Source organism: Charadrius vociferus, unplaced genomic scaffold (assembly GCF_000708025.1).
Source record: "Charadrius vociferus isolate BGI_N301 unplaced genomic scaffold, ASM70802v2 scaffold355, whole genome shotgun sequence".
In the NCBI taxonomy this organism is placed as follows: domain Eukaryota; kingdom Metazoa; phylum Chordata; class Aves; order Charadriiformes; family Charadriidae; genus Charadrius; species Charadrius vociferus.
Window position 1 is genome coordinate 244,315 of NW_009648451.1, and position 15,968 is coordinate 260,282.

General features: G+C 52.1%; 1 protein-coding gene across 1 annotated transcript in view; it reads right to left on the minus strand.

Moving 5' to 3' along the window:
• Positions 1–15,968, minus strand: part of DAAM1 (dishevelled associated activator of morphogenesis 1) — a 76,846-nt gene that overhangs the window by 5,937 nt on the left and 54,941 nt on the right. Inside the window, 7 exon segments of the mRNA XM_009885587.1 lie at positions 713–820; positions 1,586–1,754; positions 1,982–2,070; positions 3,808–3,914; positions 4,714–4,798; positions 10,206–10,309; positions 11,679–11,708. Of these exon segments, the coding sequence (XP_009883889.1) occupies positions 713–820; positions 1,586–1,754; positions 1,982–2,070; positions 3,808–3,914; positions 4,714–4,798; positions 10,206–10,309; positions 11,679–11,708 (692 nt within the window).

The following is a 15,968-nucleotide window of genomic DNA, read 5'->3' on the forward strand; positions in this document are numbered from 1 at the left end:
TTTAAAACCGAAACAGAGCCTCATTGATTTCAGAGGGACTTCAGCACAGGCTTGAGGGCTTCACAGAGCAACAGCAGATTGCTCCTGTACTTAAAAGTTCAGCGTGTGTTTAAGGGCTTTGCTGAACGGGGGGCTCCACCAGGCAAAGAGACAGCAGCAGTCTGCTCCGAACAGGTCACTGGGAGGTGGGCAGGGTTTAAAAGGTCGTTGCAAACACCAGAAGCTCCACGTTGGTGGCGAAAGGAGGGCCAGGCAGGACCTGGAGGCAGGTGAGCCCCTCGCACTGCTGCCTGGTCCTGCCCGTGCTGCAGGCAAAGCCTCCTTGCCACACGCAGATAAACAGCTGCCCTTTATCTGCAGCCGCACCGCAACCGCTTCCTCCCGGATTACTTAACGTACCATTAGAAATTAATTAAATGCTTCTGCGGTGAGATAACAACAGGAAACGGCTGGCTCCAAGCAGCTCCCCTCCCTCACGGTCGGAGGCTCGCAGCCCTTTGCTGCAAGGGCTGAGATTTAAAGCCATCAGGTGATGTTTGCTCCTGCCTCCCGGGCTGCTCTGGAGGCCAGCGTGGCTGCAGCACAGGGCCCAGCCCGGCGGCCAGGATCTGGCCGGGAGCGTGAGCAGGGGAGGGTGACACGGAAAGGTAGGCTGAAGCAAGGGGAGAGGTGCTCCCGGTACTCCCTAAGCGCCACCTAAACCCCTGCTTACTTGACTTTGGCTGCCTGCGGGATGTCTCGCAGCTCCTCGTGCAGGCGGAGGACTTTGGGATATTTCTTTTCAACGATAGTGATGAGATAGTGCAGAAGGGTGATATTCCTAGGAGAGAGGAGTGGCGAGGTCAGCGTTGTAGCACCACTGGGAGCCGAGAGCTCAGTCAAAAACACTGGTTAAATCCCAAGCCTGGTAATGAACTATTTTGGGATTTCTGCAAGGATGCTGTTTGCTGCCTGTCTGGGGACATGGGATGGGTCTGTGCCATACACAGCCACAGCGCAGAGCAGCCTGGTCCCTGCAAACAAGCGTCCTCCACAGGAGGGACCCAGGGGAGGTGACCTGAGCATTACTGCTCTCATCCTCTATTGTCTTTACTGATGGATGACACCAGGCAGGTTTGAGACATGATCCAGCTCCTCTCGCCCTGTGCACGGAGCTCGGTGGGGGAAGAGCAAACCAGGCAATGGCTGTGGCAGCTTGGGGGGCTGCAGAAGGGGTTCCTGTGGCGAGGAGCCCCTGGGACCCCTCCACTGCGCCACAGCACAATGGCTCTTGGCCTCTCAAAGCGGGGAAAAAAGCATTTGAGGGATGATCCTCCTAATCAGCCTTGGCTGCTGTTTAGCCAGCCCAGGAAGGAAAGCCCCCATCAATCCCCATGCCAATCTGCAGCTCGGCTTCCCTTGAACTCTGTCCTGCTCAAAAAATGGACACTTGCATCATCACGTGTGCCAGATGGGGCGGCAGGGGGGAGGGGACTGCTCCCACCTACCCACGTCCCAGAGGCAACACTAATGGTCCCTCCATTCCCCCAACATCCCTGGGGCCCGCAGACGCTAGCTACTGAGAACGAGGGCAGGAGCTGCTCACTTGTCAATGCTGGATTTGGTGTCTGCGATCTTGTTGAGGCTGGAGATCTTAAACCCGAAGGCGTTGCCCCTCTGGCCCTTGTTCATGTAGTTCCCGAAGGCCAGGACCACCTCCAGCAGCTGCTGGAGACTGCTGCTCTGCAGCACTGCCTTGGAGCCGGCGCGGATGGCTGAAAGCAGAGACGTGTGGGACATTACCCCCCCGGCACAACACCACACTGGTCCCCTCTTGTTGCAGCAACCTCTTCGTTGCCAAAGAGCGACTGCCAACTCCCTCCCTTCCACTTTGTCACTGCAACCTCCATGCCAACCAGGCTTGCCCCGGCACGGAGGGATGCTCTTCCTACGAGCGTTCCCTGTGCCGGCACTGAGCCCCTTTGCAGGTCTGGTCACTTGCCTTCCACCTTGGGTTTGACTTCTGCAACTCTCTCTGCAAACTTCTTCTTGAAGTAGAGGGACTGCAGCCTTTGCTGATAATGGTTTATCCTGGAAAAAAAAACAGAGGTGCAGGTTGAGCTTTACTTGCTCCAGGCAGAGCTCAGTTGCTCTGCTGCTCGCAGCTGTGCTTACAAAGCATGCTTGAGCCACGGTGATTAAAAAATAATGACTGCATTTCTCCCTGAAACTATGCTGGGATGGGAAAAATGACAACTGAAGCTACAGCTGTCCTGGGGTGGATCCAGGTGGGCTCTTAAGCACATGCTTAAGCCTATCCTTAACTCAGAAGGTTCAACAAGTGCATTTTTACACCCTATTGCTATGAACAAACAGTTCTTTTACAACCACTCCTTAGCAAAGATGCTGATGAGGTCTGGGCTTCCAAAGGCTTTGTGATGAGCTGTGGCTGGACACAGGCACACTGACTACCAGCACTAACAAAACTGGACCTTCAGATCCTCAAAATGATAGCTTGTGCTGGAAAGCCACCAACACAGCCCAATACAGCCCTTTCCTGGGCAAGTTAGGGATAGCTCTGCTCACGTCAGTTGTATTTAGGCTAAACAAGATCTCACTTGTATGCAAATGGCAGTCTGATTTGAGTCATTTGGACCAAGGACCCGTGGGAGACATGCTCACAGACAAGGCCATGGGCTACACTGTTGTTGTACTAATCAGAAGTGACAAAGACATCACACTCGGTTACAGACCACAGGGCAAATTAAAAAGCCATGCCAGAAATCAAGAAAAATATTTGCATTGGCACGTTGTGCTTTCCAAAAGATGGGAGCAATGCTTGGGCAAGAGACTGTGAAGAAGAAAGGTGACCTGTGACAGGAAAGTTAATTCTGAGCATCTTCCAGCCTCAAGGGCTCAGGTCTAAACTTCACAGCTCTGTCCTGCCTGCCTTTGACACTCAGCAACTACACGGTGCATTGCCCCGGTGTTCATCAGCGCATTTCTCAGGGAGGACAGGAGCGTTTCTATTTTTGATGTCCCAGCACGATCTCAGATTGTAAAACTCACTGACTTTGCAGACAAACTTGCTTGAAGTTCAGCTAAGAAATTCAAAGAGCTCAATACTCAGCTGCATTTAAATAAGGAGCTTCAAGATTTTAAACCAGCACCTCTGGAGGATGTGCATGCAAAAGATAAGGTTATTCATCCCTGAAGACTTCTAAGCCTTAAATGATTGCTACCAAGAGCAGGAAGAAATGACATTTCATTTCTGTCTCGTATATTCTCAGGAGCCCCAGGGACAAGTCATTCCTGAGGTGAGGAGTGGGGCTCATCTACACAGCAGGACAAAATTTGCATACATCAGTCTTCAGTATTCATTAGGATATGTTCATGTGAAGGGGAAAGAAGCATTGCTCCAGCGTTGTTATCATTCAAACAGCACTTCCCACCTGGGCCACAGTGCAGATGATGCAGTTTTTCAGAGAGTTGTGCCAGACTGAACTTTTCTCCCCCAGACTAGAGGGGAAATGTGTTGGGACATCCTCTGGGAAGCCAACACCTGTCTCCAGAGGATTCATCTCCCCATCCCTCTGCTCCCTGCTCCATCCAGCTGCTGCTTGTCTGGAACGCACAACCCTGATTTTAGGAGTGTAGCATCACAAGTGATCCTTAAGGGTGGGAGCACCTTGCTTTGGCCCACTCATTTCTTGATGTGAAAAACATCAAGAGGCAGGGCATATTGCCCAACCAAGCTCCATGGCACAGCTGCCTCGCAACCAGCCCGTGCAGCCACTGCCCAAAACACGTGTCTCCTGGGTCACCGACCTGCTCATTTCGAAGAGGAAACGGTCAGCCTTGGCCATACGGTCCAGCTCATGCTTATGCTCTTCCAGGAGGTCAATGTCACTCTTTTCAGGAACAAACTTCAGAAGCTAAAGAAGGGAAAGGACACTGGTGACAAGAGGTCCATGCACAGTTTTGCAGGAGCAGAACGGCGATTTATTTGCTTGAATCTACTACCTTTTCAACATGTACAGACAATGACCCCAATGCACCTCTGAAATAAGTGGTATTGCTGTTCCTGTGACCTTCCTCCCATTACCCCATCACATTAGTGTCTCTTGCTTCTGCCCTGCCATCACTCTGGTTTTACAACAGATGTACTATGTCTGCTCCAAGGAGGTTTCAACATCAGCTCTGCCAGAGGACATGTCAGGGACTCTCATTTGCTGCCACTCTACCTAGTGGCAGATGGAAATTTTGTGCAATGAATCCTCCCACATCTCTGCTGAAAGTGCAATTACCAGCTCAGCTTTAAGGACAGGTGACTAAAATGCTTACAAAGGGATTCAGAAGGGGTGAAAAATGGGATTCCCTTTTTGAGACCTGCACAAATGCTGAATGAGTTTTCAAAAATAACCCCCCACCGAGCACGAACTTCAAGCTGCAGCCACAAAACGGGCAACTGGCTCAGCCTCGGGGTCCCAGGGCAGACCTGGGTACAGGCACAGCAGATGGAGGCCACGCTGCTCCCAGCACTGATGCAATGACCGAGTTGCCTTTCTGCTGCTCCAGCCCACTTGGCTGTTTTTACAACACGTGGTTGGTAAATAATTTGGGGCCCCGATAACACTTCCACACTTCTCAAAGACGCGGATTGTTCCCGAGCACATTACGCAGTGGGGTCTCAGCATAAGGCAACCACAGAGGAGCATGAGACACATTGCCCACCTGCTCCAGCATGTCTTTCGGGAGGTCCTCCTGCTCGTCCATTGTCAAAATCGCTCGTTTGATCTCCTCATTCGAGAGTTTCAGCCTGGGAGGTGGAGGGAGAAGGAGAGTTATTCCCAGCCTAATAATCACACAGGGTTGAGGACCATTTCCTACACACCCATCCAACACAGCTTAACAGCTTTACTCCCGGCCAGCAGCAGCATCACAACTAACACTATACAGCACGTTATGAAGGGGAGTGGTGAGAAACGTGGTGGGACCATGCTCTGCCAAGGCACAGCACAGAGCAGTCCGGCTGTGAATGGGGCGGGGGGGCAAACCCCCCCAGCCAATTCCCTCTCTTCAGCTCCCGTCCTGTTTTATAGTATTTTATATAAATAAATAGTGTGTTATACATGTATTAAATAACTTTTATATGTAACTCTTGCCTGTGGCAATGCTGCTCCTGCAGTGCCAGCACCCCTGAAGGCCACAGGGCCAGCGGGGTCACGCTCCCTGTCGGCAGCCCATCCCAGCCTGGGCACAGCAGTACAGCTCAGCACTGCTCTGGAACCCATTGCCACAACCGTTAAGGAAAATTTGGCCAATTTCTGTTGCTTTTCTTGGATTTGAACATTGCCTTCCCCACCCCTCCCAGCCACCTTCATTTGGAGTCTCTCTCTAGGAAGAAAGAGAAAGAAGTCCAAAATTTGGGTAAGCGGATGCTCAGCATCCCAGGAAACACAGCAGCTTTTTTTTTTTTTTTTTTTGAAGATACTTTACCATTTGTTTTGATAGAGAATTCAATGTCCTTCAAACTCTAACCAGTTGGAAACCAGCCCTCCCTCCACCTTTTTCTTTCTCCACTTCACGTAACAGGGACTGAAGATGGAGCAGCCCTCAATTACAGTTTAATATGTCTGCAGCACTCCCCATGATGGCTCCCTGCAAGGACTTTGATTGCAAAACCACACATATTTTTCATGTTTTTGCATTTCAGTTAATAAAATAATCGAAATGCAAAAGATGGAAAACCCAGAAACTTCTGCAACTCTATCTGCCAACATCCCATCCCTTGCCCAGCTTGCGGTGATGATTAAAGCTGTTGCAATAGATATAGTTTAAAAAAAAATCCCCTGAACTTGCATGCACGGAAAAGTTGCATGGTTGAAAAGACCTGTTCGTGGGCTTTAAGGAAACCCATCACCTCAGTCTCGATGATCAGCACTGCCAAGTGTTGAAACACTCGATGAGGCTCAAAGGAATGAGCTGAAACCAGAAACACACCCTACAGTGGGATGTGAGCCCTTGGAAGCCAACCTGATCAGCAGATGAAAAAGAAGATTGGGAGCTGACTTGATCAAGTCAATTAAACAAGGAGGGTACTTTTAATCACAGCATCTCTTCGGGGAGCAGTCTGAGACCATGGAGCTGTTTTTTGGAAGATGAAGCTAAAGCAGGGAGGGTGCTGGTCTCTAAGACCAGGGTGGCAAGGGCTTGGTTTAGCTTGAAATCTTTTCCTCAAGACTGGAAGTGAAGGATTGGCTTTATCGAGGTATGTGGATCTTGCAGACCTGGCAAGTAAATATTTGTTCCTTAAGAGCCCATGTTTCTTGTCCTGTACCTGGTCCTCTCTCACCTCATGCTCCAGTGAGCCTCCCAAGAGAGGGTCTGTTAAATGAGGAGTGAGTTAAAATCCCACCTCAGCCAGGGGAGGAAGCCCAAAGATTGCACTAAGCAGTGCCCAGAACAATAGCCAGGGTTTCTGTATAAGGAGCAAACCCAGGATCCATGGAAAATATCCCCTCTGCTGCTTGCAGTGACAAGCAGCCATGTCCTGGAGACGCCCTACCTGTCCTGTACAAGGGCAGTGGCCAGGATGGACATGACATGATGTGGGGCATGAAGCTGCAGGAGGACTCTTTTTACACCCAAGCAGGGACATGAGAGCCAAGACTGCCAACGAATGTCACATTGGTCCCCATCACAGTGAAAAGCAGACGCTGGCTGGTTTGGACATTTGGGGGGATCCCTGGGAGACGAAAATGCTCCTGGGAGAAGAGGGCTGGTAGGCAGTTACCCCTCATCCAAAGCCAAAGTGAACACCTAAAGCACACACTTTCCACCACGATCGTCTCCAGGAGGGTGGTGAAAGACACGACTGACTTTTGTGAGCCCTGCTCATTAAAAGCAAAGTCAATAATACAATATAGCTAAAAACTGAGAAAAAGAGGCTGAAAAAACTTTTCTCAGGAATCATCAAAACCCAGTGCCAAGAACAAGAGCCGGCCCCGGCATCAGCAGAGAGCAAGCGCAGGGCGCCAGAAGAAAACAGCTTCTCAGACAATTTGATGGGAAAAGGGCCAGTGAAAGCTAGAAGCTTATCTATAACCACAATAATTATCATTGTTGGCAGCAGCTGTCGAACGCGAGCCGTCTGAGAGGAACGGGGTCACAGGACTTGCTGTCACAGGGATTTAAAGCCAGCAGCCCGCCGATGCGAAGTGACAGCTCGCCAGCCTGACAAGCGCGGGGCTATTTTGCGTGGCTTTTGTAGAGTCCCACGGAGGACGTAATAAGTGTGAAGGGGAAAAAACGAATTCCGCCGGGAAAGGGACGCGCCTTCTTGAAAAGCCACATTCACTTGAGAAAAATGCTCCATGCCGTCTCGCCAGAGAGAGGAATCAAACGAGCCATTCACCGCCAGCACACGCAGAAAGTGATGGAGCAAGGGCTCGATTTGCATCTTGCAGAAAGCAACACTAAAAATACACACACGTACACAGGGAGCAAAAGCAAGGACACGGTGGTTCACTGAGGAAGATCCAATAACGCACTGACTTTGGCAAAGCGTTCTCCAAAAAACAAGAAAAAAAGCAAGCGTTAAAAATATTCTTGTGCTGCATTACAAGCCGGAGGAAAATCCAGTGATCTCACTGCGCAGTCATTTCTCCCAAAGCAAGGGAAGCAGGCAAAAAAATAAACCTACAGAGAGAGATAAAGTATCTCGCTGGCTGTAATCTTTCCGCGCTGCAAGCCAGACAATGCCTGGTGAGCTTACAAATGTCTGGGCTAAATAAGGGGCCAAGCCTGCAGGTCCTTTCGCATGTGAAAGTCTCCTTGTCCCCGCGGTGGCGGCGCAAGCGAGGCAGGCACAGAAGCAGCCTGGCTGCCGCGCGCCATTCTGGGCCAGACAATGCCTGGTGAGCTTACAAATGTCTGGGCTAAATAAGGGGCCAAGCCTGCAGGTCCTTTCGCATGTGAAAGTCTCCTTGTCCCCGCGGTGGCGGCGCAAGCGAGGCAGTCACAGAAGCAGCCTGGCTGCAGCGAGCCATTCTGCCAGACCAGGTTAAGCTGAGCCCTTCCCAACACCGGGACCGGGGATGTGATGCTCTGCCTGGCTTAGGGATGGGCAACCGGGGTGGGCAGAGATGAAAGGGTTTGCTCAAGGTCGCACGGAGTCTGGCTGGACCTGAGCCTACAGAGGCCCCCGGGAGCCAGCAGGGCGCTTGGGCTTCACCCCGACACTGCCCTTCCTTTTAGCAGCTTTGCATCAAGAGTTAATTGCCCAAAGGAATTTTGGGGAGAGAAACTCGATTTGTGGCCCCTTGCAGAAAGGGGGGAAGGGGCAGATGTGGCTGCTGCTGCAGTGCTAGAAAAATGCCCTGCCTGGCTGGCCCCTCTGCCCACACGTCCCCGGGAGCACCACAGGACGAATCCCAAAGCGCCTCTAAAGCAGCGACTGGCACAAGCTGTTGCTTCCCCAGAGCCGCTCGTCCCTGCAGGGCCCTGACACTGTGGGACGTGGCCCGGAAAAGTCGTATGAGAGTCCTAGGGACCACCCTGCAGGGCAGGTCTGATCCTGCTTTTCCCTTAGGAAGCAACCCAAGGGGAGGGCAGAGAGGCAGCGGCCTCCATCGTGCCCTTTTGGTGGGATTAATTACTGGCGACTTGTTTCCAGCCATTGCTTTCTTGGAAGAGAAAGATTTGCTGGTCAGATGAAATTAAGACCTTTACTCAGTAAGACACGCAAGATGCCTTTGAAGTTAAGTGCTTGAGCAGCTCTCCTTGCCACTGAAGGGGCTGTTTGCCTGCTTAACTTTCAATTACACACTTAAACCTCTGGCTGAATTACACTTAAACCCACGCTGACTGCGCTCAGCCCAAGCACGCCGGGGAGCAGCCCAGCCAGTGCCCCGAATCCTTTTGCTTTACTTGCTAATAGCTGGCTGCCGCAGACGTACTTATTTGCCCGCTGCTTTAAACTCCGCTTTCATCGTCATCCTTTTTATTTGGACTGCTAGGAAGTACGAAAATCCCCAGAAGCAACCCAGAGCAGAAACAGCCATAAACACAGCAATTCTACCACTGAACGCTGCGGCACATGGCTTGCTGCACTCATCGCTGCCGTTGCCTGTGGGCCAGAGGACCACCTCGGGGAGAGCTTGAAGAAGCCCCAGGGACTGCAAGTTACCCACCCAGAGGAGTTAGGTTTTTTTTTTTGCAGGCATCAGCCTCTGCATGCTTTCTAGGGAAGGAAATGATCCGGGCTGCCCAGGCAAGGTACCAGCTGCGCTGACCCACAGTCCCAGAAAACAGAATTTGGGTGCCATGGCTGCAAGCCCAACCTGCCACTGATGCTGCTCCATCCTGGCCAGACCTGAGTGGCACAAAAGCTTCTGCGCTACCAAACAGCAGAACAAACATTTCTGAATGGAGCTATATTTTACTGCTGTTGGGATTATTTTTTTTTTCTGGGTGAGTCAGAAACAAGTGGCATTTTCTGCTGCTGTTTGTTTTTTTTTTTTCCTAAGTAGCTATGCTGATGGCTGATCCCTTCAGATCACCACAGCCTGGCTTCTCCTTTCTCAGAAGTCAGTCTTATTGGTGTAGTTTATCTTGCGATAAAAGGCCCTTTTTATCCTCTTGGCAGCACGCTGGGGATGGGATTAAACTGCTGGTAGCAGGGCAGGGCTGAGCCTGCCTCGCAAGGGGTGAGCAGGAGGCTGTCATCCCACCAGGGATGTAAGACAGGGACATCCCCTTCTTAAAATCCAGATGTGGCACAGGACACCTGTGTGGGGACCCAGGCCCTGGACAAATTACGTGTCACTCGCTGCACCTTGCTGATACCCATCACTTTCCCCAGCCTAACAAAACCCCTCTTCAACCACCACCAAAGAGCAAACAAAACCCAAGCTGACTAAGATAAGAGGTGAAATCAACCCCCCTCCCATCCCCTGTAAAGGCTCACCGGGTACCACAGCCCCTCTAGGGCTTTCCAGGGACACCGAATTGCCACGCACTCAGTTAATCGCATATCCCCCACCCTGTGCCACCCTGCCATGAACAGTGTAAGGCTATAGCTGGGTTCAGGTGTCGCTGGCTCTCCTCCCATGCTGGCTCCTGTCATTAAACCTCCCCCAGGGATGCGGAGCACCCCCCCCAGCCCAGGGCAGGTTATCAAGCATCCCCCTACTCCCCAGAGAATGAGAAGGCATTAACCATACCTGGAGAGGAGGATATTGCAATTCTGAGCTCTCCGGCCATCTATGACCGAAAGCTCCTTGACTTTATGCCGGGAACTCAAGGTGTCATCGATAGCATCTTCCTTCTACAAAAAAAAAAAACAAGAAGAAAAAAAAGAAAAGCCTGGAGAAAAGCCATGGAGAAGCAAAGACATTTAGTACTCTCAGCACATAGCAGCGTGATACACAGCGGACCCCCATTAATCAGGAGCGTCACTACGGGTTACGGGTAAAACCCACCGCCTGTAACTGAAGCATAGAGCTGGCTTTGAAGCCACTGGTTAGAAATATAAATATTTTCTCAGACAGGGAAGATTTAAGAATCTGCAAACACACAGGCGCTGCAGAATAAATAAAGACGGGCTTTCTTAGCGTACATATTTGTGATACTTCATTAAATCCTCGCATGAAATATTTCATTACGGGCTGCTGCACACACTCAGCATCACTCTTGTTCTTCACCCGCTCCAAACATCTGCAGTCGTCCTTCACGCATCAGTCCTCCCCAGCACACTAACCAGTACAAGCTACCAGACTCCCAAACGCGACCTGCAGCATTTGCTGCTCTTTCAGTGAAATTCTCCCAAAATAAGGGATTTGAAAGCAGGAATTGGTGTTGCATAAGCACCTACATCTTCTAAGCAGCTTAAATACGTTACCTTCAAATGAGTAACAACATATCAGATTCCGGTGTCGGGCAAATGGGCAGATCTATATAACAGCAATTTTGCAGGGTTGCCCAAAGGGTTCATGTTGCCCCAGGTTTTAATTTACCATATCACATGTTTTAGTAAGGTTAACCAACTAAAAGCCAGCTATTCAACCCTTCTGGAAGGAACACAACCTGGAGCTGCAAGGTCCCACGCGCCACAGATCTGCACTACACGTCTATGAATGCCAGAGAGCTGGCACACAGCCATTGCATGGGTCGAGAGTGAGAACAGAAGTTCCCATGTTTAACTCTTTTTCTTGTTTGAAAGACAAAAAAAAAAACAACCAGCTATGAGAAACAAGAAGCTGCCCGGACAGGTGGTGTAGAGCGAAGGCAGTGGCAGGTGAAGGAAGGTGAGCCCCAAGTCACCTCCCATCAGCTGCCCCTCTCGGGTGCCTTGCCTGCTCTGACCGCAGTGAAATGGAGAGATTCAACCCATAGGTATGAGTTTATTTATTTCTGTCTTTTGAAAAGTGAAAATACCCAGTGGTAGGAGCTTCTGTGCGTTAAGCCGCATCTGAAAACTCAACTCCTGGACACAGCTGTTGGCTTCGCAGTCCAGCTAGACAGCAGAGAGGGCACCTCTGTACTTACCAGCCTGCCCGGCATCCTCTCTGATTTAACCCCCCCTTTGCTGCATGTTAACGCCCCTCAGCACCGTGCGTGTCCCCCACGTCCCCAGCCCCACGCTCGCCCTGCCCTCACAGCTCGCAGGCACCCGGCTCCTGCGGATGCTCGCTTACCTGTCTGGAGTTACCGTTCACAAAGAAGTCCTACGGCCAGAGCAGAAGCATGGAAAAAGGCAGTAAAAACACATGCAGTTCAGTCATCTCAGCGAAACCAAAAGGGATTCAAAGCACAGACAAGGGGAGGGTGTAACACGGGGGGTTTGGCAGCACAGGGGAGCACTCGGGGTCTGCCAGCCCTGAAAGACGGGGGGATGCGCATGGAAATGTGGTGAGGAGTGAGGGATGTGCAGAAAGGGGAGGGCCGGCAGGAGAGGGAGAGGCAGCTCCACGAATGGATACGGTCAGGGTGCTGCTGTGCAAGGAAGTGAGGACGGGACATGGGACGAGGTGGGAGGACACTGGCCGAGTCCTGCTGCTGCTCTGCGCGACAGTCGGCGAGCGCTGGCCCGAGGGCACAGCACCGCTCAGCCTGCCATGCCGGCGGGAGAAAATTGTTAGTTTTTGCGAATCCGAGAGACTGAAATGCCAACACGACTGCCAGGAAAAACAGGGCTTTCAAGTGGAAATAACGAGAGGCTCATCCCAGAGCAAATCTGGCCGCAGCAAAACTTTACCATTTGCCATGGCAACACGTTTCCCCTCGACTTCTCCTCCGACAGGGACAACCCTCCTTCTCCAGGGCTGGGCACCCTGGCCAAATGCCACCCCGACTTCCCGCTGGCACCACGCTCCTCCAAAGACCTGGTTGTCCTTGTCCGTTTTCCCCACCAGACTGGAAACACGTGCAGCAATGTCAGCACCACACATATGTGCACACACACACACGAAGGTTTTCTCGCCTCATTCCCTGTGCTGCACCTTATTTTTTGTGTGTGCTTGGCTCAAGAGACTATCCAGCACTTTTGTGAGGGGAAGGGAGGTTTCAAAGGTACAAAAATGGTTCATTTTGTTATTTAAAAAAAAAAATTAGAAGGCAGGCAGGTGGGTCCAAACACAGTCAGTTTAGAAGGGCACTTCCCTCCAGCCTCTCTGTGCAGAGGCGGCTGATGGCCCACGTGCCTGGTTTGAGTTGGTAATCCCCAACCACAGCCCCACGGCTGCTGCCTTTTTAAAGGAAACCTTGTTCACGCGGGTTTTCCCCTGACCAGCTGCCAAGGCTGGATCAGCTCAGGACCCACGCGTGGCTCTGGGCGGAAGGATGGGAAAGCGCTCTGTTACATGCCACCGAACACCCAGGGCTTGGGGACCGGCACTTGCTGGGGGCTGAGCTGTGCCGATTGCAAGCCCCGTGGCTAAAAACTAACGCGTCAGGCTTTCCTTGAGCCCACAGAAACGCTGCGGGCAAGAAGCACAACGAGACGTGCCAGGAGGCAAAGAAACATCAGCCAAGAAAAGGAGCGACCAACCCTTTCTTTGGCAGAGGGATGGACACCCATGGGCTGTGGTAGGGGCACCCCAGTGTGGCACCGCACCGAGTGGTTCCCTGAGGCAGTGCTGCACCCGTCTACATAAAAACGTGTTGAAGAGCTGCCCTGACCATCACCAGGAGCAGAGTTCCAGCAATGCAACCACACCAGGGGCTTTGCAAGGCAAGGGGCACCTGCAGACCCTGAATAAAGACACCCAGGCTGCCACTACTGTACTTCAGGGAGCTTAGATGAAAAACCATATGATTTAGCTGGATGTGAGGCTGTTGCAAAGGCAGAATTTAACTCTGTGGATCAGTTAAGGTTGAGGATAGGTGTTTCGTAAAGCAACCTCTTCCCAGCAGGCTCCTTCGTGGGACAGGCAGAAAGCACAGCCACAAGCTGCAATGGGTATCTTCTTGTTCATTTAACTGGTCCTTAATTAGGAAGCCCTCCATCCCAATGCTCAGACCTGCCCCGTGATGCTCAGACCTGCTCCAACTTGCTGGAGAGGAGACGGATGCAGTGGTCCTCCTGCAGTCTCCTGCTCTGGGAGAGGGAGGGCTCCTCATGCGTTAAGGTAGAGAAAAGGCTCATTACAAAAACCGTCCCTCTCTGCCTCAAACCAGCTTCATCCCTGTCCCTTTCCCTCGCAGGAGCTGTGACCCAGCCTCTGCTGCAGGATGGTGGTGTAAGAAGGAGTAGCTTTAAATCTGCTGTCACCGTCCCCACAAACATTGCCCACCCCTGTTGCCCTGGCCCCTGCGCAAGTCCCTCTCACTTGCATGGAGGAGCTGGAGGCTTTCTTTCATCCTTTTTTGGGAGATGAATTCTTTCCCAGCTCACTGCTAAGCCTCTGGTTCAACAACACGTATTTTTTCCACTTGGACCTGACTCTTTTACATCACTCACCACTGCGTGACCTGCCAGGACTGCCCTGGCTGCGTCCTTGCCACTTATCAGCATCACTCCCAGCCTCTTCCCCTTGCAGGCTCTCAAAACATCTCCAACGTAGGCGCAGACCCCCACATAGCACATCTAAGCCCCGATGGCCCTAGACGTGCTCTTATCCATCACCGCATGCATGTCCTTAAGCAGCCACCCGCAGTCCTGCTGGGTCCTCACGCCACAGCCTGAAATGCAGAGATCCTGCAGGTTTTTCTGTTATATCGAGCAAGATTGGTAAACACTGGTATCACACACAGCTGCGGGGCTGAGCCCTTATCAGGGATGGGGACATCTGCAGAGCTTTGGCAGGGAGGAGAGGGAGGATATGGGCTCTCCTGACAGCATGGGGCAGGGATGCTCCCAAGCTGAGCCCCAGGAAGCCCGGAGGGCTCCTGCCCTCCCCACATGGAAAGGGCTTTTCCCAAGAGCTGCAGAGCTCACCTTATAACGTGCGTTTACATCCCAGCCTGTGACGTGGGGAAAGCATTTAAAGAGATGCTTAAAATTAAGTACATCATTAAGTCTCGGGTCTGTGCACTACTTAGGGATTCCCAGGCACTATGGCAATAAAACCAGCCAAATCCTATCAACAACAGCCGCACAACAGCCACTCGGAGGGGGCTCAGAGAGCTCTATGCACCACGCGCATGTCCGCACGCTGCCCCCAAACCCCGCTGGGACACCAGCCACAGTGATGCACCAGCCGGCCACGTGGTTTCAGAGCTCCAGTTTGCTCAGGGCACGGGCAGACAGTCAGCACCCGATGCCCCAGGACCTGCGAACGTCATGTTTCATGACAAGTGAGAGGTGTGATCAGTGAGAAAGTGATTTTCGGCCAAGAGCTCAAAACAGGGAGCAGGGAGGAGAAATCCCTGCTCTTCCCCTGCTTGCTCAGGATGGAAACCAACTTTTGCTACAGCTCGAAAACGCTGCGAGTTATGATGGCATTACTTGATTGTCCTTCCCTGCAGGGACAGGCCATTCACTTGGAGCTCCCCCAGACCCTCACCATGTGCGAAGTGCTTCGTGCTGCACAGGTGTTATCTCAAGGAGCGCATCTAACCCCACGTGCTGGTGCGTGCACAGCAGCAGTCTGCAGAGTTGTGCTGCCAGCAACGCTGGGGCATACAGCCAGTCACCCCCTCCCCACGTTGGGACTGCAAGTGGGGGCACCCTGGGGACTCTGCTCTCGGGTCCAGGGGAACGTGTCCCATCACTCAACTCACACAAAACGGTGCTACCACAAAGCCTGGGTGAGCCACAAGGAACTTGTGCATCATGCTCCCAAGGGTGGCTCCAGCCCCAACAGCATTTCATGGGTGAGATTTCACCTCCTCTTTCCCAATGTCCCTTCCAGACACTCTCACAGCACCTTCTGCCAGTCCCACCCCAGTCCCTGGCTCCCATGCTCAGCTCCCTTTTGGTCCTCATCCAATCTGGGGTGAAAGCCCACGTCACAGCTCTCCTTGCAGCATCTCCCCCTACTTGCTGGCCCTGAACCTATCCAGCCATTTCACCCAACAGGACCTCAGCCAAGCTAAATTATTTTTAAATTCCTGCCTGGCAATAATCCGCAGCACACCAGGTGATTCATGGACTCAGGCAGGCAAGCCAGAGGGCAAACTATCACACTGACACACCAGGTTTCTATTCTTGCTTCCCTTCCATTTCCATCTCATCTTCAGATATGCCCTTCAGTAGGCATGAGTCAAGCTCCAAAAATCCTGGGGGAAAGAGCCATCACCGTGGTCACCTATTCCTGAAACACACTGGGGGAGCACATACCTCTGGTGGGTTACACTTGATATTTGCCCTGCTCTAATCCACCCTGATCTTTCCCTCAATTAGCCTCTGGAAGAGATTAAACTCTCACGTTGCCTAAGGAGCTTACATGTCAGGTCCACCCCTTCCCAGCACCGTCCCTCTGCCTGAGCCTGACAAGAGGGGGACAAGCTGTTCTCTCCTCCCAGCAATGCAGCCAGACGTTCAG